Source organism: Terrapene carolina, unplaced genomic scaffold (genome assembly GCF_002925995.2).
Source record: "Terrapene carolina triunguis isolate 2854851 unplaced genomic scaffold, T_m_triunguis-2.0 Scaffold132, whole genome shotgun sequence".
NCBI lineage: Eukaryota > Metazoa > Chordata > Testudines > Emydidae > Terrapene > Terrapene triunguis.
The window spans coordinates 2,163,621-2,182,564 of NW_020664483.1; the positions used below are offsets into that span (position 1 = coordinate 2,163,621).

General features: G+C 43.1%; 2 protein-coding genes across 2 annotated transcripts in view; one reads left to right on the forward strand and one right to left on the reverse strand.

Annotated features, from left to right (window-relative positions):
* ARHGEF33 (Rho guanine nucleotide exchange factor 33) overlaps nucleotides 1-1,670 on the forward strand; it is a 34,482-nt gene extending 32,812 nt beyond the window's left edge. The window contains exon 15 of the mRNA XM_029911890.1: nucleotides 1,533-1,670. Coding sequence (XP_029767750.1) covers nucleotides 1,533-1,670 — 138 coding nt within the window. The remainder of the gene's footprint in view (nucleotides 1-1,532) is intronic.
* A 10,737-nt stretch (nucleotides 1,671-12,407) lies between these two features.
* SOS1 (SOS Ras/Rac guanine nucleotide exchange factor 1) overlaps nucleotides 12,408-18,944 on the reverse strand; it is an 85,409-nt gene continuing 78,872 nt past the window's right edge. The window contains exon 22 of the mRNA XM_024202577.1: nucleotides 12,408-17,655. Coding sequence (XP_024058345.1) covers nucleotides 17,161-17,655 — 495 coding nt within the window. The 3' untranslated portion in view covers nucleotides 12,408-17,160. The remainder of the gene's footprint in view (nucleotides 17,656-18,944) is intronic.

The window sequence follows — 18,944 nt, forward strand, 5'->3', positions numbered from 1 at the left end:
GTAAATTCAGACCTGGGGACATATTTGGTGGCATTGTCGCCTCTGAGAGGATCCTCCAGGGATGGGCCCTGTTGGCCTGTGTGCAGAGCTGGGGAATGCCCGGCAGGGGATGGGGAGGAGGGAACAAGGAAAGCCCCAGATACACTAAAGAGAGAGCGCAGGAGCACAGACAATGAAGATTAGAAAACGGCGAGGAGGACGGAGAAGCGACTGAGGCAGGGCCGAATGCCTGGGGAACAGCCTGCGCAGAGTTGTTAATAATTACCCCTAGCTCTTATCTAGCACTTTTCATTGGTAGATCTAAAAGTGCTTCACTCAAGGAGGGTGGGATCCTTGCCCCCATTTTACAGATGAGGAAACTGAGGCACAGGGAGGTGACGGGACTTGCCCAAGGTCACCCAGCAGGCCAGTGGCAGAGCTGGGAATAGACCCCAGGTGGCCAGTCCAGTGCTTCATCCGCTAGACCACACTACTTAGTTAAGCAGGCATCAAAAGTAGTGGAGGTCTCTGGGGACACTGTCTGCCTGGCAATGAGCGGGGGGGAGCAGAAATCAGCGCTTAATGCTTGAGTATAGGAGGAACTTGTCTAGGATAGCTATCGCGGAACAGCTCCCTGCTCGCATTCTGGAGAAGCTATACCGCTTTAAACTCACACTCTTCCAGAATCACTTCCTCATGCAGCCCACCCATTAGAGGAAGGGGCCCTACAGCATCATTTCCTCAACACCAGTGGGAGGAGTCCCTCACTGACACACTTACATTACAGTCCATGTGTCAGTGACAGGTGACCTCATGCTGTGTCCTGCGGGTGCGCATACAGCGAGTGACAAAGCCAGCAGCACCATCCACCCTCCCCCAGAGGCGCCCTCCGTCCAACACGGTGAGCACGCCCGATGCAGGATCCACTGGTCGAGGTGCCACTGCCCTGCACCGCTTTGCCCCACGGTTGGTGAAGGGATTCTGAATCCTTGCAGATGAAAGGCCGGAGCGTTGGTAACAGGGACATTGTTCAGCTCTCTGACGTGGCTTAAAACAGTCACTTTGTATAAGGGTTATTTTTACCCCCTCAATTATTCTTCCTTGGTTTCCCTGGCTTTACAGACCCCACGTTAACTGCTGTGCAGAGGCATCACTACTGCAGAAGTCTGAGCGATGGAGCAGTCTAACCCACACAGACAAATGCAGAGTGAAATAAGGTGCAAATTTTTAACCGTGAGGGTAATTAACTACTGGAACAACTTACCAAGGGCTGTGGTAGAGTCTCCCTCACTGGCAATTTTAAAATCAGATTGGATGCTTTGCTAATAGATATGCTGTAGTTCAAACAGGAATTAATGTAGGGAAGTTCTATGGCCTGTATTATACAGGAGTTAAAACTAGATGAGCACAATAGTCCTTTCTGGCCTTGGAATCTAGGAATCTATGAAACCAGACTCCTCAACATGACCTGGCTGTCAGGTTCCTCCGTTTCCTCCACTGCAGAGAGAAGGGTGAGGTTGTAAATGCTGGTTAAACCATCTTTTCCATTTTAGGAGCTACATGCAGAAGACAACACCAGGTTCTGCCAGAAGGATGACAACGAACAAACATCCTTCAGCGAGCACAACCCGCGGCAGGAACCCAAAGGGGGCTTCCGGAGCTCCTTCCGCAAGCTCTTCAAAAAGAAATGAGCAGCCCAGCAGGAGGTGGGCAGTGATCTAACTGCTACAGCTCTTCCCCTCAGCCCTGAGATAGCAGACAGAAAACAATCCAGGTCTATGGCCAACACAATAGAAAAGAGGAGGGAGGTTTCCATTGCTGACTAAGAAAAGCATCTTGCTCTCCCTAAAACAGCGGCGGAGTGCACGGTGAATCGAAAAGGAGATTGTTAGGGGTGGGGCAAATTGATTTGGTGACAATAGGAACCCACTGAGCCTTCACCCAAAACCTAAACTCAACTTTCCATCAACTCCCACACTCAATCATTTTTCTCTGCCCTGCCACGTTCCTTTGAGGCCCAAAAGTGGAAGTGCACGTGGGAGAGGCTGCACTTGTAGGTTTTCAGACTGACTGGAAGCGGGAAGAACTTGGCTGAACAGGATTCCCAGCTTGATATTGCAGGGCTGAGAGGTTCTGATGAGCTTCGGATGGACCCTGGGTTTCTGAACTTCACCGTCTCTGGCAGCTCTGCTGTAACTTTCATTTTGCATGACTCCCTCCGATCGTTTCAATGTTGTAGGAACAGTTGCTCTTGCTGCCATGTTCTTATGATATATTATTTGTATTTTGGCAGCCCTTAGTGATCATGGCCCCATTATGCGAGGCGCTTGGTCACATGTGCAGTTTACAGGTCCCCTTTTATTTTTTTGCTATAGAAAACTCAGCCTGGGGCCTGCATCTCACTGTGTCTGTACAGCACCTGGCACAATGGGGCCGTGATCTTGGTTGAGGCTTCCAATGCTACTATGGTGAACAATCGTGACTGTATGAAAGCTCCGTACCTTCCCTGGCCTATGCACTATCTTGTGAATTAACCTGGAATCAATTAGTTTCATACATTACCAGTTACAAGTGTTTCCTGAGGTGTGAGAACTCTTTGCCCCCCCACCCCCCATAACAAAGCCATTATTCCCCCCCCCCCCCCCCCGCTCATGCCATGGCAAACCCTTAGCCTCAGAAATGATAGCGACACAGAAAGTTACCTTATATCCTTTAGTTAAAACGAAAACCGGAACAGAAGGAAATCTGTGCCCTTCCTGAGTGCTCTACATACTGAGCTCTGGCAGCAAGAGCAGTTGTTTATGTAGGGCTGTAACGCTGGAGGCAGTTTGTTTATGGATTTGTGTTACTCTAGCGGCTCGGATGCCACCTGGGATTGGACCTCGTTGTGCTCGGCCCAGTACAGAGTAAGAGACAGCTCCCTGCCCCAACAAGCTTACAATCTAAACAGACAAGAGCAACACATGGCAAAGGAAAGGTATAGAACATACAAGGAAAGCTCCCAAACCCCAGAACCATAAGGCTGCATAGATCTCTTGCCGTTTCCCTGGGTACTTACACTGGAGAGGAGACTGACGAGTATATCGGAATCCTCCTATCAAAATTACAAATGGAGCCACGGACCTAAAAGGTGACCTGGCCCGTTCCACTGCCACCTTGGGATTGGGCCCCACTGTATGGCTGGTGCATCTGAAATGTGACAAGGTTGAAATCTGGCTACAGAAAAAGAAAGGATGACCCCTCAGAGAGACAAACCTGTTGAGTTCTTCTCAGCTTTCCCTCTAGTAGAATAATAGTTTTTATTTATTTGTAGTGCCATAGCACCTAGGAACCCTCGTCAGGGACCAGGATCCCACTGTGCTTGGGGCTGTACAAACACAGAACAAAGACACGGCGTATCCCCCAAGAGTTTACAATCTAAGTATGAGAGAAGAATCAATAGATACAGACAGAGGAGAACACGAACAGTGCAACAGTCCTGGTCAGCATGATCAGCAGTGGTGTCTGCACACCAGCTGCCTAACGGAATCAAGTTGTTTGTAGACATTGTCCTCCTCAATGAGGTAGCTTTGTGGCTGTCTATGGGGAGCTCCTCCCCAGTGCGAGAGGCAGCAGAGGAGAAAGCACTGAGGGGCTTGTTTGAAAATGCAACGGAGGCTGGCGTCATGGGCCGATCGGAGGCGGGAGTCGACATTTCAATAGCAAATGAGAAATGAGAGGTAGGTGGGGATAAGCCTTGAAAGTGAAGACAAGTAGCTTGTGTGTGACGCACGAGAGAAGGGGGAGCCAATGAAGGGATGCAAAGAGAAGGGGGATGTGGTCAAAGTGACGGGCTAGGACACTGATCTTCGCAGCAGCATTCAGAGTGGATATGAACGGGACAAGATGACATTAGTCAAGGACAGAGGGAAGGATGTTGCATTAATGAAGATGTGAGAGGAGAACTGGGATGAGTTCTAGCTGTGTGGATGGACACGAGATGTTGTGCAGCAGGAATCTGCAAGATTTAGACATAGCCTGGATGTGAGGATTTAGAGAGACACCCTATTGCAGGCCTGAGTAACAGGCAAGATGGTGGCGTTGTCCACAGTGATTGAGAAAGAAAGCAGGAAAGAGGGTTTTCGGGGGGAAATTAGGAGTTCTGTTTTAGCCAAATTTAGCTTCAGCTGGTGGCTACACGTCCGTGAGATGTCGTCCGAGAGACTGGACTGATTTTAGTTTGGACAGAAGGAGGCAGTCTAAAGGAGAGAGGTAGATCTGAGAGTCATTGGCATAGAGATGACAGTTGGTTGTGTGTTTGGATGGGATTATCCAGCAAAAGCTGTAGAGGGAGAAGAGAAGGGGGCCCAAGGACAGAGCCCTTTGGAACACAGGGCTGGATTAATGAGATTGGAGTGCAGGAGCTAATGTTTTTTGGAGGCCTCCCAGTATTAATGAGAGAAAAAAGTACCAGCTTATGACAATCAACAAGTCACGTATGATACTGAATAAACATGAAAAGAAAATCAAAAGACAATGACCAGGTTATATATTTCCTGGATAAACATCAAGTCAAATGAAAATGTTGCTTGTTTAAACTGACATCTTGTGAGCTTTAAGAGCTGCAAATTCAGTTATTGTATCCTCAGATGACACTGTGCAAAGTAAATCCCATTCAATTGACATGATAGAAAGAGCATTAAGCTTCACTTCTACTGTAGTTGACCAAAGATTTTTTTTTGATTAAGGCAAGCTTAGAGAACAATTGCTCTGCTTCAGTTGGCAATGGCTGCAATCAAATACAGTCTCAACACAATGAAGATATTCAGGAAGACATTACTCAAAGCATGCAAAAATTTGATGATTCCAGTAGCACTCTTATCCTGTATGTCACAATATCTTTTAAATGCTGAACAATAAAACATTTCAGTGGAAGGACCAGGCTCTAGATCATTCGGGTAAGCGTTGAGCAATGCCTGAGTGCATGTTTGCATCTCTTCTTCACTTTGTTCAAGAAAAATAAAGAAGCCAAATTTTGCAGATAGTTCAGCATAACATTCACTCCTTTTTAGTTCCCAACTTAGTTTATTGAGGATAACATAAAAACATTCAACTTCATATTTCCTTCTTTCTTGTAGTGTCACTTTCACCATCTGGAAATTTTTGTTTTACAGTACATTTGTATTCTGTAAGCCTTATCATCATGTCCAAATTTTTTGCTTGCGTCTCAAAAAGTGTCAAAACTGAGACTGTAACCTTGTGACAAACTCTTGCAAGGAAGTCAGCAAATGAACAGCAACAACAAGATCCAGACCTGGCTTTTGAAGCTTTACACTAGTTTTGTCAAAGCTTGCTAGTGTCACAGTCTATAAGATATTCATAACTGCAGTCAGCTCATTTCCTTGTACAGCTATTGTGCCTCTCTTCCAGTTTTACCGTTTTCCTTGGCATTGTCTATTGTTTCTTTCAAACCATGTTGAATGCCTTCATAGTCTACTACAATTCTTTTACAAGCTTCAGCATGACAGGACCATCTTGACTTCAAAACAGTTTTTAGGGCAAAGAGTTCTTTGCTCACACTCGATAACGTTGCACAGAAGCTGCCATTTCCTGGGTGATGCTGCATTAAAAAAATAGTTTCTAAACAAAACTGAAAAAGTTTATGGCTTTCATGCAAGAATCAATGCTGCAAGTTCCAACTAAGTTCAGAAAATGAGCTGTGCATGGCACATACACAGCTAGTGGGCTTAGTTTTTGATCTGATCTTTTGATTTTGAAGACCATCATACGTTCCAGACACGGTAAGAACATAAGAGCAGCCATACTGGGTGAGACCAAGGGTCCATCTAGCCCAGTGTCCTCCTGTCTTCCGCCAGCGGCCAACACCAGATGTTACTTGTGTTATCGGATGACTGACCTCTGCAGTTTTCAATAGCAATATTGTTTATGTCCAATAAAAACATCACTGTCTGGAGGAGCGACTTGACGGTGTGGCTTTTAATTGGTAGAAACCCAATGAAATGCTCATACGCAGCACCACGTGAGCAGTATTGTAAAAGGACAGATAACTGATTAACATGAGTGATGTCCGGACTTCAATGTATTGCCAAAGAGAAGTATTTCACCTGTTTGACTTCAGTGACAATGAATTCTAAAACCTTATGTTTCATTAGCTCAATGAACTCAACACAGATTGGTTTTGACAGCTAGGATGGGTGACCTTTCCCTTTGTTTCCATAGTGTTTCATGTGCTCACTTAGAAATGGGTCAGTTTTGGCGATGCTTCAAGAATACCTAGATCATTTCTGTTCTGAGGAGAGTTGGTAACTTCCTCCCTTTCTCTAAATACGAATCATGTTCAGCGAGAAGCTTAACTATCACAATACACCTTGAAACTTCTTTCCAGTGAGCGTTTGTGTTAGAAGCAACTGTACCATTCCCTGTCAATCCGATGCTTGCCTTGTGAACATACTAGCCATTGTGATGTTCCACACTGTTTTCTTGAGAACAAAACCTCTCCTCTTGCTTCTTTCCATTTGGAAATGCCTGGGGTTGTCGGACAATTAAAAGAGTTTGCACGTGAAACAGAATAGTGCTCCTGTGGATTTACAATACCTCAACCAATGCCTCTGATAACACTAATTTTACACTGCATTGGTGCATTATACTTCATATGTTGGGAGGGGGTCCTACTGCTCACAATCCCCACCCATCTGACAGAGTTCCTTCTGATCCCATCACTCCATGAATCTTGCTCTTGCAAGTAACAGGAAGGATTGCTGAATGTCAAATTTCTGATCATCACAGGAATCACCATGTTGAAAAGAAAAAGTAGTTTCTCAGCTACCTGAGAAAAAGAATTTAAATTAATTGAAAGAAATAGGAAAGGAGAGAACTTTGCATCTTGCAACTATTGTAAGTGTGACACTGATGTTTCAGTTTGTGGAAAAGGTCCTGTAATACAAAATGTTGAAACTGCCAAACAGAAATCAAAACACAAACGCTGTTACAAAAAGTCCAAACATTCCAAGTTTTTTCAAAAGTTTATGGCCCACTCTTGACAACAGAGTTACTTCAGCAGAACTCACCAAACATTTCATGTGGTCAAGCACCGCCACGCTTATCTAAAGTGTGGATGGCACAGCAAACGTGACTAGAACTATTTTCAGTGAGTTCAAAATTGCTAAAAGAACTACATTTGTTATCTGATGGCCACTGATGCCTCCAGCAAAGGTTCCATGAAATGCTCCCCACTTGTTTTAAGGTATTTCCATTGTATTACTGGTATTAAATATTGTTTTTTAGATTTTTACAAAGATTGTCATGGAACTTCCTGAGCAATAGGATTGACGACTTTGAACTAAAACGATCGAGCAGGTCAGCACACAAGGAGACAATGTGTGTTAATTATTCTAAATGTGTTTTCCAAAACTGAAAGAGAGTAACAGGGACCTTCTTGCTGCCATGTGTTTAGTTCATGTCAACACAAGATTTGCAACGACCAAACAAAACGTTGCTGTAGAAAACCTAGTTTAAACGTTTACAGCCATTTTAGCATTTGCTCACCAAGAGTTCAATAACTGGCAGAGCTTTGTGAATTAGCTGGGGTAGAACACAGTAAAAGTCTGTGTTATGTTATGTAGTCACACCTTGGCGGTCCTTGTACCTGCTATTGACTGACTTGCAGGGTGTTAGAATGGGCTTGCAAGTTATTTTCTATCTTTGGGGGAAGATGAAAACCCTAAAGTAATCTGGGATAGTTTTGGAGACGAAGGAAGCAAGAATGAAATTGCTGAATTGTACTGTTTCTTCTTGAGTCAGGCTCTACAATAATTTGGACAATAGTGAAGCTCTGGAGTCAAACTCATTCACACTAACTTCATTGTTCGAACGGATGTCCACAAAAAACTAGAATGCAGTATAAATGTTAAATTGTATGGTTACTTTCTGAACTCCAAACTGAAGAATCTCAATGATGAAAGTGAATGAAACAATTGTGTGAAACAGATTTTCTGCCTTTTTAATCACTGAGCTCAAAACAGTTATGACCTCACTGAAAATAATGTGCACAAGAAACTGTCCGTCTTATCATTGGCAAAAGTTTTCTTTTGAAGAATTTACAGAAGCCGTTGAAGTCTGCAAAACTGATAGTTATCGACATGGATGAGTTATATGAAAAATTGTGTACAATCAAAGAAGTCATGTCATCTCCTAAATTTCAAGACTGCACAAGTGCTGATGAGAAATACCTCAAGATTTTCAAAATGACAAAGCCAAATAGATGTGGAAACTTAAAGAATTTGAATAAAATTGGTTCTTACATACTTTCCATTTCATGTAGCAATGCATACACTGAAAGGGTAGTTGTGTTAATGAATTCCACCTGGCAAGATGAGAGTAATTGACTGGACGTGAACCCAGTGAAAACCAAACAACAGAGTTACTGCAGTTTTGAAAATGCTGAGTTCAAAAACAAGTTTCCAGTATTCCTCAACAATAAGATGCTATTAGAGTTGGCCATGCAGGGAAAAAAATACAAGAAGTAGACAATTTAAGGTTCATGCAATGCTTTCTATGAATTTTTTTTAACTGAGGGTTTGTCCTCATTTTTAGCTGCAGTAAGAAGGACTTGGCCTCCTTTTTCAGTTCCCTGTGATGGCCACTCTGTGTGTAACACCCCAATGGCAATGTCACTGGGACCCGACACCCTTTTGTTTAGAGACTGTGTGCCCAGCTGTGTAGGGAGTGCCTGGATGGGGAGGCCCCTTTAGCTGGGTGAGTGGGTGGGGGGGAAGAACATTGCACAGCGGAGGAATATTGACCTAGGATTTTAAACTGCATCAGGGATATAACATGGTGCCGTTACCAAGGGATCTGCTGCTTCTGCCTTTAGGTCTCCTGCATGCACAGGCCTTTCCCCTCTATAGTACTAAGCTGCTCTTACATCCCCTGAGAGCACCAAGAAGCAGGCACTGGTAGAAACCTGGGAAAGGAGGGAGCCCCCGGTAATCTCTCCTGGGGCAAGAGAGGGGGAGGTACTCTCAGAATGGCAAAGCTGGCAGATGGGAGCAGCTGAGAGCAACCTGGGAAATGGGGACACTTGTTTCCCTGTAAAATACTCACTGTTTTTAGCTGCTGTTTTAGTGAGCTTGGAAATTAATAGAACTGGTGGCTGGTACGTTCCTGCTCCTGGATCACTCCTTGTCCCGTTTTGCAGTGTCCTTGGAAAGGTCACAGATTCCGCCTGATATCGGCTCCATGTCTGCAAAATGTAAACAACATGTGTGAAGGGTGCTCAGCCCTTGGCTTGCTCACCTGTGTCTCACAGGCTAACTTTTGCTTTGAAACAAGTACCCTCTAGCCTAGTTTCCTTTCTGTGACAAATAAACTTTGCTTTGAAATAACCCTAATGACTGGAAAGCACTGCTGGTTTTTTGCACTGACCGCTGGCTATGGGGCCCGCTGCCCCAGCCAGAAGCAAACTGACATTAAGGAAGTCAGGAGCAAAAGGGAAGAAGCCGCCTGCACCCCTAGTCAGAGGGGATGGAGTTGCTGTCTCTTCTTTCTTGGAAAGAAGCTGCCCTGATGCAGTCTGGGCACAGGAGAGCCCAGCACCCACAGGGGCGGAGCGATGGTTGCATCCAATGATTCCCCTCCAGCAAAGTGTCTCTCAAACATTCACCCTACGGGGTTTCCCTTTCACAGTTCCCATGGCACTAGTGATTCAACACCACCTGTTCACCTGCAGGGGGCACCAGAAACCTATAGCTACATGGCGGGGGGGGTCATTTAATTTGGGGCATCAGCACACTGGCACTTAGAGGATGAGAGCTGGCTGGCTTTAAGAGAGACCCATCATCTGGCCTTGGGGAACCCAGCACACAGCGCTTCTTTTGGCGGCTGGCTTTGGTGAGAGTGGCTATAAAGGGGGGGGGTGAGTAGTACAGTCCCAGCGGCTATGGAAAACGAGTGTAATTTACAAGCTGAAGGAGTAGCAGGAAAAGGAATCAGCATAAGGCAACACACCCACTTCCTAGTCGAACACCGCCTGTTCTGGTCCTCTGTCCTTTCAGTGTGTAGGCTGCACGCGTTTAACGCACCCACTGATTGCTAAGGGTACGCGCGTGACATGACTTTGCCATTTACACCCATTTTGAGGTGTAACTGATCGCACCATTTACATCACCACCTCATTTGGCCCACAGACTTCCATGGGAGTCGCCGCTGCTTAGTCCAGGCTGCCGTCATCTGCGTGAGGCTTGGAATGAGCACACACTAATGCGTCTCGTTTTGTGATGGACACATCAGCGGAACCTCCGAGCTGTGCTTTGTAACCCATTCCGATCAACAGGGCCAGCGGTGGCTGTGCAGGGAGGACCGAGCCACTCTGATCCATGCATTCGTCACCCCCCAGGTTAGAACACCGCAGCACATGCTAGCTAAGGTTGAATGTACCCACTTCCTGGAAGCTACCACTAAATTATTACAAAGCCGGCCACTTAAAGAGCAATAAGGCCAGCATGAAGATGCATCACGTCAGCGCTCTCCAGCTTTCAGTGGCTGCCAGACTGACTTCAAAATCCTTGTCCTAATCTACAGGGCCAATAACAGGCGAGGACCTGGCTGTCTCATAGACACTGATTCATCCATGGATTGACCAAGGCCACTTTGCTTCTCAGGGATACTTCACACTTATGAGCCCCGGTTTCAGACAAGTCAGGTGCAGAGTCAAAGAGTTCTCAGCAGCAGATGCCTGGCTCACTTTACCAGAGGAGACCAGAGTGATCCCAAACTCAGCTCCTTGCCCAGTAATGGCATCTCCTCCCATGGAGACCTGGGAGAAGAGACAACTGTCTGGGAACATGGTGGGGAGGTCATGCGGCAGCTCCTGGCTCCCTAGCGTTAGAGCAACTAAAAAGCCAGGAATTAGCATAGCGATGCTACATCAACGCATTAGTAGATGGATGGGTTCCACATCACCAAAACCTGAACTGCAAACTCCTTCCCAAATCCCCAACACACCCAGGGCCCATGACCCTTATTATTAAGGGGTAGCCAAGCACTCAGCCGACTGACATGTCCCAAACGATTGAAACATATAGATATTCAAGATTGGGACAGCTGAGTGGATTTGCTATAGGATACCAAGCCACTTACCACTTAAAATCCAAACCAAGTCAGTCTGATTGAAAGCATATGACAGCTGTTCAGCATCCTGTACATCTGAAGGGGTCAGGCCAGCTCTCCAGCGGACAGGAGTTCACAACCCAACTGGCACCCATGCCGGCGGTTTCACTGGAGACACAAAAGACTGAATGAACATGGAGTAGTTCGAGCTACAGGTCAGATTTCACTTAGTGCACTGCCACTGACTATACTATATGTTTGGTGGACAGTGGATTTTTAATTATTATTTGAAAGAAGCATAAAGAGATTCTGCTTTACTTTCTCCCTCTTCTTTCAGACTTCAGTGACTGTTCTGTACGCGTTTTAGAAATCTTTTTTTAAATGTCTTTCTCACACACACACGGTTCAGAGGAAGTTAGTGTCCCACCACTAACTGAAAGTGACTAGAATCTTCTCCCATGGGCAAGTGATTACAGAATTGCCCATTATGGATGAGGTTTGTTTTTTTTGTTTGCTTGGTTTTGAATATTGTTGAGTTTTGGTCTCTCCCTCCCCTCCCCCCAACCCCCTGAATGTTTTTCATGAATTGTTGTTATTCAGCAAGTTCTAATGGGTGTGTGTGTGTGTGTGTGTGTGAGGGGGGGGTGTACATTTCCTTCCAAGCATATAGTTCTGGTTATTAGACAAAGGATATTCTACAGAATTGACCAGTGATCCACGCTGATTTAGTTCAACATCGAGACAGATTTAGGCCCTCTCTCTATAAAATTATATAGGAATCCGTGCATTAAATTTCAGAGTGAATTTTTATCCCTGAGTTATCAGTGCTTTAAAATCGGAAGTTAAAATGGAAAGCTGCAGAACGAGAGAAACGAAATATATCAGTCCTGCAATTGCTGCAGTTGTAAAATATTATAAATGCGTTCACTTTGTTTCTCCCACTAAGTGTATTTCGCATGCTTCTCCACTCCTCTGCAAAGCTTCCATCACAGGGCTATCATGTGCCCAGTTCTCAAATTACTGAAATGATTACATACAACTCTGCAGAAGACTGACAAATGTCCTTAATGTGACGCACAGCATTAATCTTTCACAAACACTGCGTCAGACTAGTGAGATGTTGATCCTATCTTACATATGCAAAAGTGTACACTTATGGGATATGTAAGGCATTTTTATTTTTAGAACATATCTTTTTAATGCCGAAAAATAACAGCCACTATTAATTTTCACTTTAAATGCAATCTGAATATCATTGCAGACAAAGCATACAAAGATCACCTACAGACATGGTTAGGTACACAGGTCATAAGACATGCCAGTTAAAGATTACTGCTTTATTCTTACATTTGGGTCGGACTGACATCGCTTTTTGACATTTAATCATTTTAGCAAATAACCATGCCATTAAACAAAGGCAAACGCACATATATACCACAACACACAAACTTATCAAAACTTAAAATTTGTACAATTTACTTTGACAAACAGAAACAGGCTTGTTCTCTAGTAAGCGAACCAAACAAATTTGTCCAAAAGAACCTCTCTGTCCACATAATTTACCTTGTTCTGAAAAAAATGACAGATGTTCTTAATAAAAAGGCACATTTGGCAGCTACTAAAACTGGCATGCATCTGGCACAGGACTCCTCCCCCCCGCCCCCTTCAACCTTTCAGTCACCTGGTGCACGACATCATGTTTGTTTGTTACAGAGTCAAATGCAACCTTATTCTTTGATCACTTGATTTTGCAGCAATTGGCTACTTAATGCACTATTTTTCATTAAAGGCAAAAGAGAAATTTGCTCACAGTTGACAGAAAAATGCACTTTAAGGTATTTAAAAAAATATGGAAAATAAGGCATGAAATTTACAAACCAAGTTACAAGTGCTTTTGGCTTTTATAAGTGTATGGGGCCACGTTTCTTTCCTTAGCTAATACAGCTAAAACGACTGCAGCCCACATATCAAACATTGTTGAAATAAGGTGTTTAAAGAGAAAAATCTAAGAAGCTGCCCATTTTTTTTTCCTGCTTTAAAAATGCATTTTTCAGCAAGACCCTCCCTGTTAGCTGCAAAAGGTATGAATTTTGAGAGGGAAACCAACGTGTGATTTTTACATACCACAGGCCAGTGCACTTAGATCACAGCAACTAAGTATTAAGGAACATTGTTACCAAGACAGACATTGATTAACGAGGGGGAGTTTTCCTGGTGCAGTCTCAATGCACGACTGCTACGAACATGGAAGGCTGCTTACGAGATTTGTTATGCTAGGATAAGACAATACCAAGAGCAGAAAGAACTGGCATTTCTATTGCCAGGCATTAGCTCTGCTACAGGGACTGCGGCAAAGCCGGTTCATTTAAACAGCCCTAGTGGTACAAAAGAAACACTTCCCTGAATACAGGAAAATAGAACCATCTTTCAAAAGGACACAAAGGGCCTGATCCACAACCTGCTAAAGTCAATGGAAAGACTCCCATTGATTTCAGTAAGTTTTGGATAGGGTCCCAACTGAGTAAAAGTGATACTGGAGTTTACTGGTAAGAAAAGCCTGATTTAAGATTCTGTCTGCATAAAAGCAACAAACTATACAATAGACAATTATGATAAACAAAAGCTCGAGAGAGTAAAGGCATAACCGGATTTGTGTTGGGGGCACAGACCTCTCTCGTTTCTTTTTAAAAAAAAGAACCCACAATGGTTAAGTAAGAATTTAGAAACAATTGCAAGAGAGAACACGCAAAGTGGTTTCTAGTTTATGGGAGCATTCTCAATGATTTCATGGTATTGATTCTGAAGCAAAGAAAATTCTCTCCAAAGAGACACTGCAAAATCATGCCTGGATTGTTGAGTGGCATGACAAAAGTAATTCCTTGCCTGACAACCATGTGTTAAATAACTTTTCCTTGCACTTTATTATAAGTTTAACTCGAAATAAAGTTTTCAGCATCTGAAAAGCTAACATTTACAAACTACTAATGGAGAACTTTTCTTTTTAATACCCAGTTTTCACTTCTGGGGGGAAAAAAGATTGGATTTCTCTTTCTCCTACACTGCTGCACTACACTCTAAATCAGAGAGACTTTAAACATTGCTCAAATATTGCACTTTCATGTCTCATTAATGGACTTCGTTTCTCCTATGCCCCCTCCCCACCCTCCACGCAAGCACCCAATAGCTGAAAACCAATACTCTGCACCAGTACAGTTCTGACTTGTGAGCAGTGTCAGACTTTTAATCTGGGCTCGGCAGTAATACAGAAATCCATTTAGCCAGTTGTTGGCTTAAGATGCTTCATCACTCGTTGCTATTATTCAAGATCATTTTATCAATAATCTGGCAATATGAGCAATTAAAATAATGGCATTTTCCCTGCCATTGTTCAGAGATATTTGCTTTAACAAAAGTTATTTATTGAAAATACAAATAAATTTGACGAGTTCTGAGAGAGGCCAGTGGCTCAGCAGTTGTGTTCGACAGTCTCCTCCTAGATACATGGATTTGATTTGTGGTTCAGGCAGCACGTTGTAGGTGTGCCGTACGCTGGTAAATAGCAGATGATTGAGCAGTGTTGCTGAGCTCTGAAGGAGTTTAATTTAGGTTTTTGTATGATCCTCATCACCAGTGTCTCTAATCAACTTCTATGGATTTTTATCCTGAACCGCACTGTAAAGTAGGGAAGTATGAGCAGTATTTTGCAAATGGAGAACTGAGGCACTGAGAATATTAAATGACTTGTCTTAGTGCACACAGGAAGGCTGGGGCTGGGCCAGGAACTAAACGCAGGTCCATGCCATATCACTGTAGTACCCTATACACTAGGCCATTCTACCTATCTAGCCTGCCTTGGTAATGACAGGGGCCATGGTTTTGAGTGTGGAGGACAGGCAATGTGGGTTCTGAACATCTGACTAACATTGGAGAGCTCCCTGGCTTTCTCTTGGAAAGTCAGCAACTTCTAAGACATTGCCCCAAGGGTATTCATTACTCTTGGTTAGATCTGAAGAACTGAGAACTTCACTTACATTTCTCGTAGGATAGGATTAAATAAAAGTACATAGGGAAGAATGTCCTCCTCTGAAGCCGAGTTTATAAATCTTACTTATAAAGGAAAAAAGTACATTTTTTGGTGGGGGAGGGGGCAGGAAAACATGTTTCAAAATAGAAATGTTAAAGATATACACAAATATACAACCGACAAATTCTCAACGTTTGGCTATGACAAAATATGCTGCTTAATGCTGTTGAACTCAAAACGCTTTTTGAAATGTAAAGACCAAACTGTAGTATCATGGTGCATATTCCACTACTCTAATGGCATTGTAGAAAGTTACTAAAATAGTAGATTTCCATCATGATTCGCTCTACTAGAACTGTCTCTAATGACATGGCGTTCTGGGTTGCTGAAATGTATTTTGTTTTTATCCAACAGGAAACATGATATAATTTTACTATGACCCATGTCTCTTATTAAATAAAGATGAGATACTGCACACTTCACAAACATTATGGTAGAGGAGATTAATAAAGCTTCTTTTCTTCAATAACTGGCATGCATTACTGTCACAGTATTGGTTAGAATCAGAAGAGTAGTACACAGGTTTATGGATAATCCATGTCATGATATTTATGCAGGTAAATGTTTTGTCATGTACATTTCTGACATAGTAAAGAGCTACTGTAAGATTAATAGTTTTTAAGACAAAGTTTGAAATTCTATAACAAACTACATACATGTCTGGGAAATTTAAAAACATGTACAGTAATTCACTTTGAGAGTAACCCAGCTTTGTCATTCTAACTAAACTTTCTTTCACATGCCAAAACCTGATTTCTCTTTAGACTGTTCTTTATTACTAAAATACATATACTGAACTACGAAAAAACGTGTACCACAATATGTGCTTTTATCCCCTTATCAGTGTTTTTAACTGAAAAACTGAATTGTACATTTGTCCATGTAATAATTTAACGTATGTCAGCCAAACAAATGTGTATCTTTATTTCAATTAAATTAAAAACAATCTGCAAGCATATTTATGCAACATTCTCTATATACACATGATTTATGCAAATGCAAGGCAATTCTACGTATGCTGATTAATCTATGGTTAGTAAAACATGACAATAACTATGGAAGATGGCCAGCGAGTGCTCCTTTTCACAAGTGACTGTGTTTTCATGGCGTGATTAAAGAAGAATAGTTACAAGCCATGAAATGGATTATCAGTAAACCTTAAAAAGAATGTGATATAACATAGCATAGATTAACAGTCTTCTAAACGTAGTAGAATATTTCAGACAATAGTGCTGTTTTTTTAAATTTTGCTGTCATTTTAATGACATAAGACTTTAATCTGCTCTGTTTAAAGAAAGCAATAATTACCCATTATGCTTCCTGGCAATAATTTCTTTTTCAACTGGCACCATAATATTTAATAAAATAATAATAAAGTACCTCTTTGGTGAAGCCTAGGTACCCATACTATTCACTGTAACAATTTGTAAACAGGACCGCATACAGTGCTATGCCTTAGTTCTAACATGGTTAGGTACCACAGATCTTCCTCACAGTCCTTTTCATGATTTTAGGAGAGTATTTTAAAGCAGGGAGTAAAGTAAAAAGGAAATTAAGAAGGATATAAAGTTCCCTGTTTGAGATTTTTAAAAAAGTGCATAATGTTTTCATTCTAATAACTGTGTTACTGTATAGAACTGATGGATACAAGACTATATTTTCCATTCCCGTACTGGACATTAGAGATCATTACACAAAACACGGTCTCCGCTTATTGGCCAGAAAAAGTCCCTTGAGTCAGTTTTCTGGTACAATCAGTTGTCCAATTACTTTAGAACAGCATCCTGCATACTACAACAGGAACAGCGAGTTTATCGGTTGATCACGTCTGCTTCAGCAATTCAGTTTCTGTACACTGCGTTCCCAACCTAGCATAGTTTTTAATGCATGGAGTATGCATCCAAACTCCTTGGCGCTAGCAGGTTCAGTGCATCCATTGCCAGCAACAGACGTAGTGCCAAGAAAATGCAACTCCCAGCACAAGGTACAATTCAGGAGGAGTGGGCGTTCTCCAGCAAGGGTGGTCCGTCTCGGTGCATCGATGGATGGGTGTGCTCCCGTTTGTAAGTTTTTGGAGGAAGCTTTGGGATATGTTGAGAAGTGCTTTGTCGTGGAGGGACAGGTGGCCCCTCAACAGAATGGAGGTCCACGTCCTGCGGTATCAAAGGAGGGGATGGCAGATGCCTCCGTGCTACATGTGGAGAAGGTGTCTGAGGGGGTGGGGGAGTAAATGGAGAGGGACTGTTTGGAAAAAAGGTATTGCCAAGTTCACTTTTTCTACCTAAGGGCGGTGGCTGGAGATGTAGTGGTGAACTAGAGAAAACATCAGGAGTTCGCACAGGTTCTCGCGGTGGTAATACAGGAGGGCTTTCAGGAGGATCAGATATGGAGGTCCGCTCTGGCACGGAGTATCTTGGTGAATAGGCTTTTGATGTTGGTTGTCGAGGAGGAATTGCTGGTGGACTGTCCAGATGCACAGAAGTAATCTGAAGTATACAAACATTTAATTCAAGGGTTATCATCTGTATTATGACAGCCCCAACGCCTCAATCAGGATCAGGGCCCTGGTTGTGCTACATGTTATATGAATATGTTCAAAGACTCAATCCCTGCCTCAAAACACTTAATGTCCAATTAAAGACAAGACACAGCCAACAAGTGTTAAACAGTTGAAGGGGGCAGGGGAGAGAGGACCCAGGCTGAGAGAGAATGAAGATACAGGGCAGTGGGGGACAGGGGAGGAAGTACTGGAGGCTGCAGGAGGGATAGTGGTCTGTGCTGCACAGTTTCTAAGCTAACTCCAGCTCAACTGCAGCAAGAGGCCAGGAATGAGTAAAATCCAAAGGCATGTACCCTCTAGAGAATGAGAGGGAAGAGAGGCAGATACTGTTTAATAGGAAAGGGAATGAATGATGTTCTGTCCTGAAGAAAGAATAAAGGGTGGGATCTTCAAAATGACCTAAGTGACTCAGTTGCACGCGTCCCACTGACAGCCAACGGAACTACAGCATAGTGTACGACATTGCCAGCTAAGGGCAGTATAGAATGCTGTATGACAAACATCAGACAGGCGAAGGCACAAAATAAGTTACATCCAGCAAGGGACATAAAAGGCAATGAGAAGAGGTTCTTTAAATACATCAGGAGCAAAAGAAAGGAAGGAAAGCATAGGTCCTCGACTTAGCAGGAGAGGAGAACTAATAACCGATGGTATCAAGAAAGTTGAAGTGTTTTATGCTTATTTTGCTTCAGTCGTCACTAAAAGGGTGAATGGTGACCAGATACTCAACACAATTAATATTGACAACAAGAGGGAAGGAATGCAAGTCAAAAGAGGGAAAGAACAGGTTAGGTAATCTCCCTAGGGAATCTGTTTCCTGGCAGTTAGGAAGTTTTTCCTAATGTCCAACCTAAACCCCCTTTGCTGCGATTTAAATCCATTGCTTCTTGTCCTGTCCTTAGTGGTTAAGGAGAACAATTTATCACCCTTCTCGTTGTCGCAATCTTGTATGTACTTGAAGACTATCATTTCCCTCCCCTTTCTCCTCTCCAGACAAAACAAGCCCAATTTTTTCAATCTTTCCTAGTAGGTCACGTTTTCTAGACCTTTAATCATTTTCGTTGCTCTTCTCTGGACTTCCTCCATTTTGTCCACATCTTTCCTGAAGTGTGGTGCCCAGAACTGGACACAATATTCTAGCTGAGGCCTTGTCAGTGCCAAATAAAGAGGAAGAATTACTTCTCATGTTTTGCTTACAATATTCCTGTTAATACA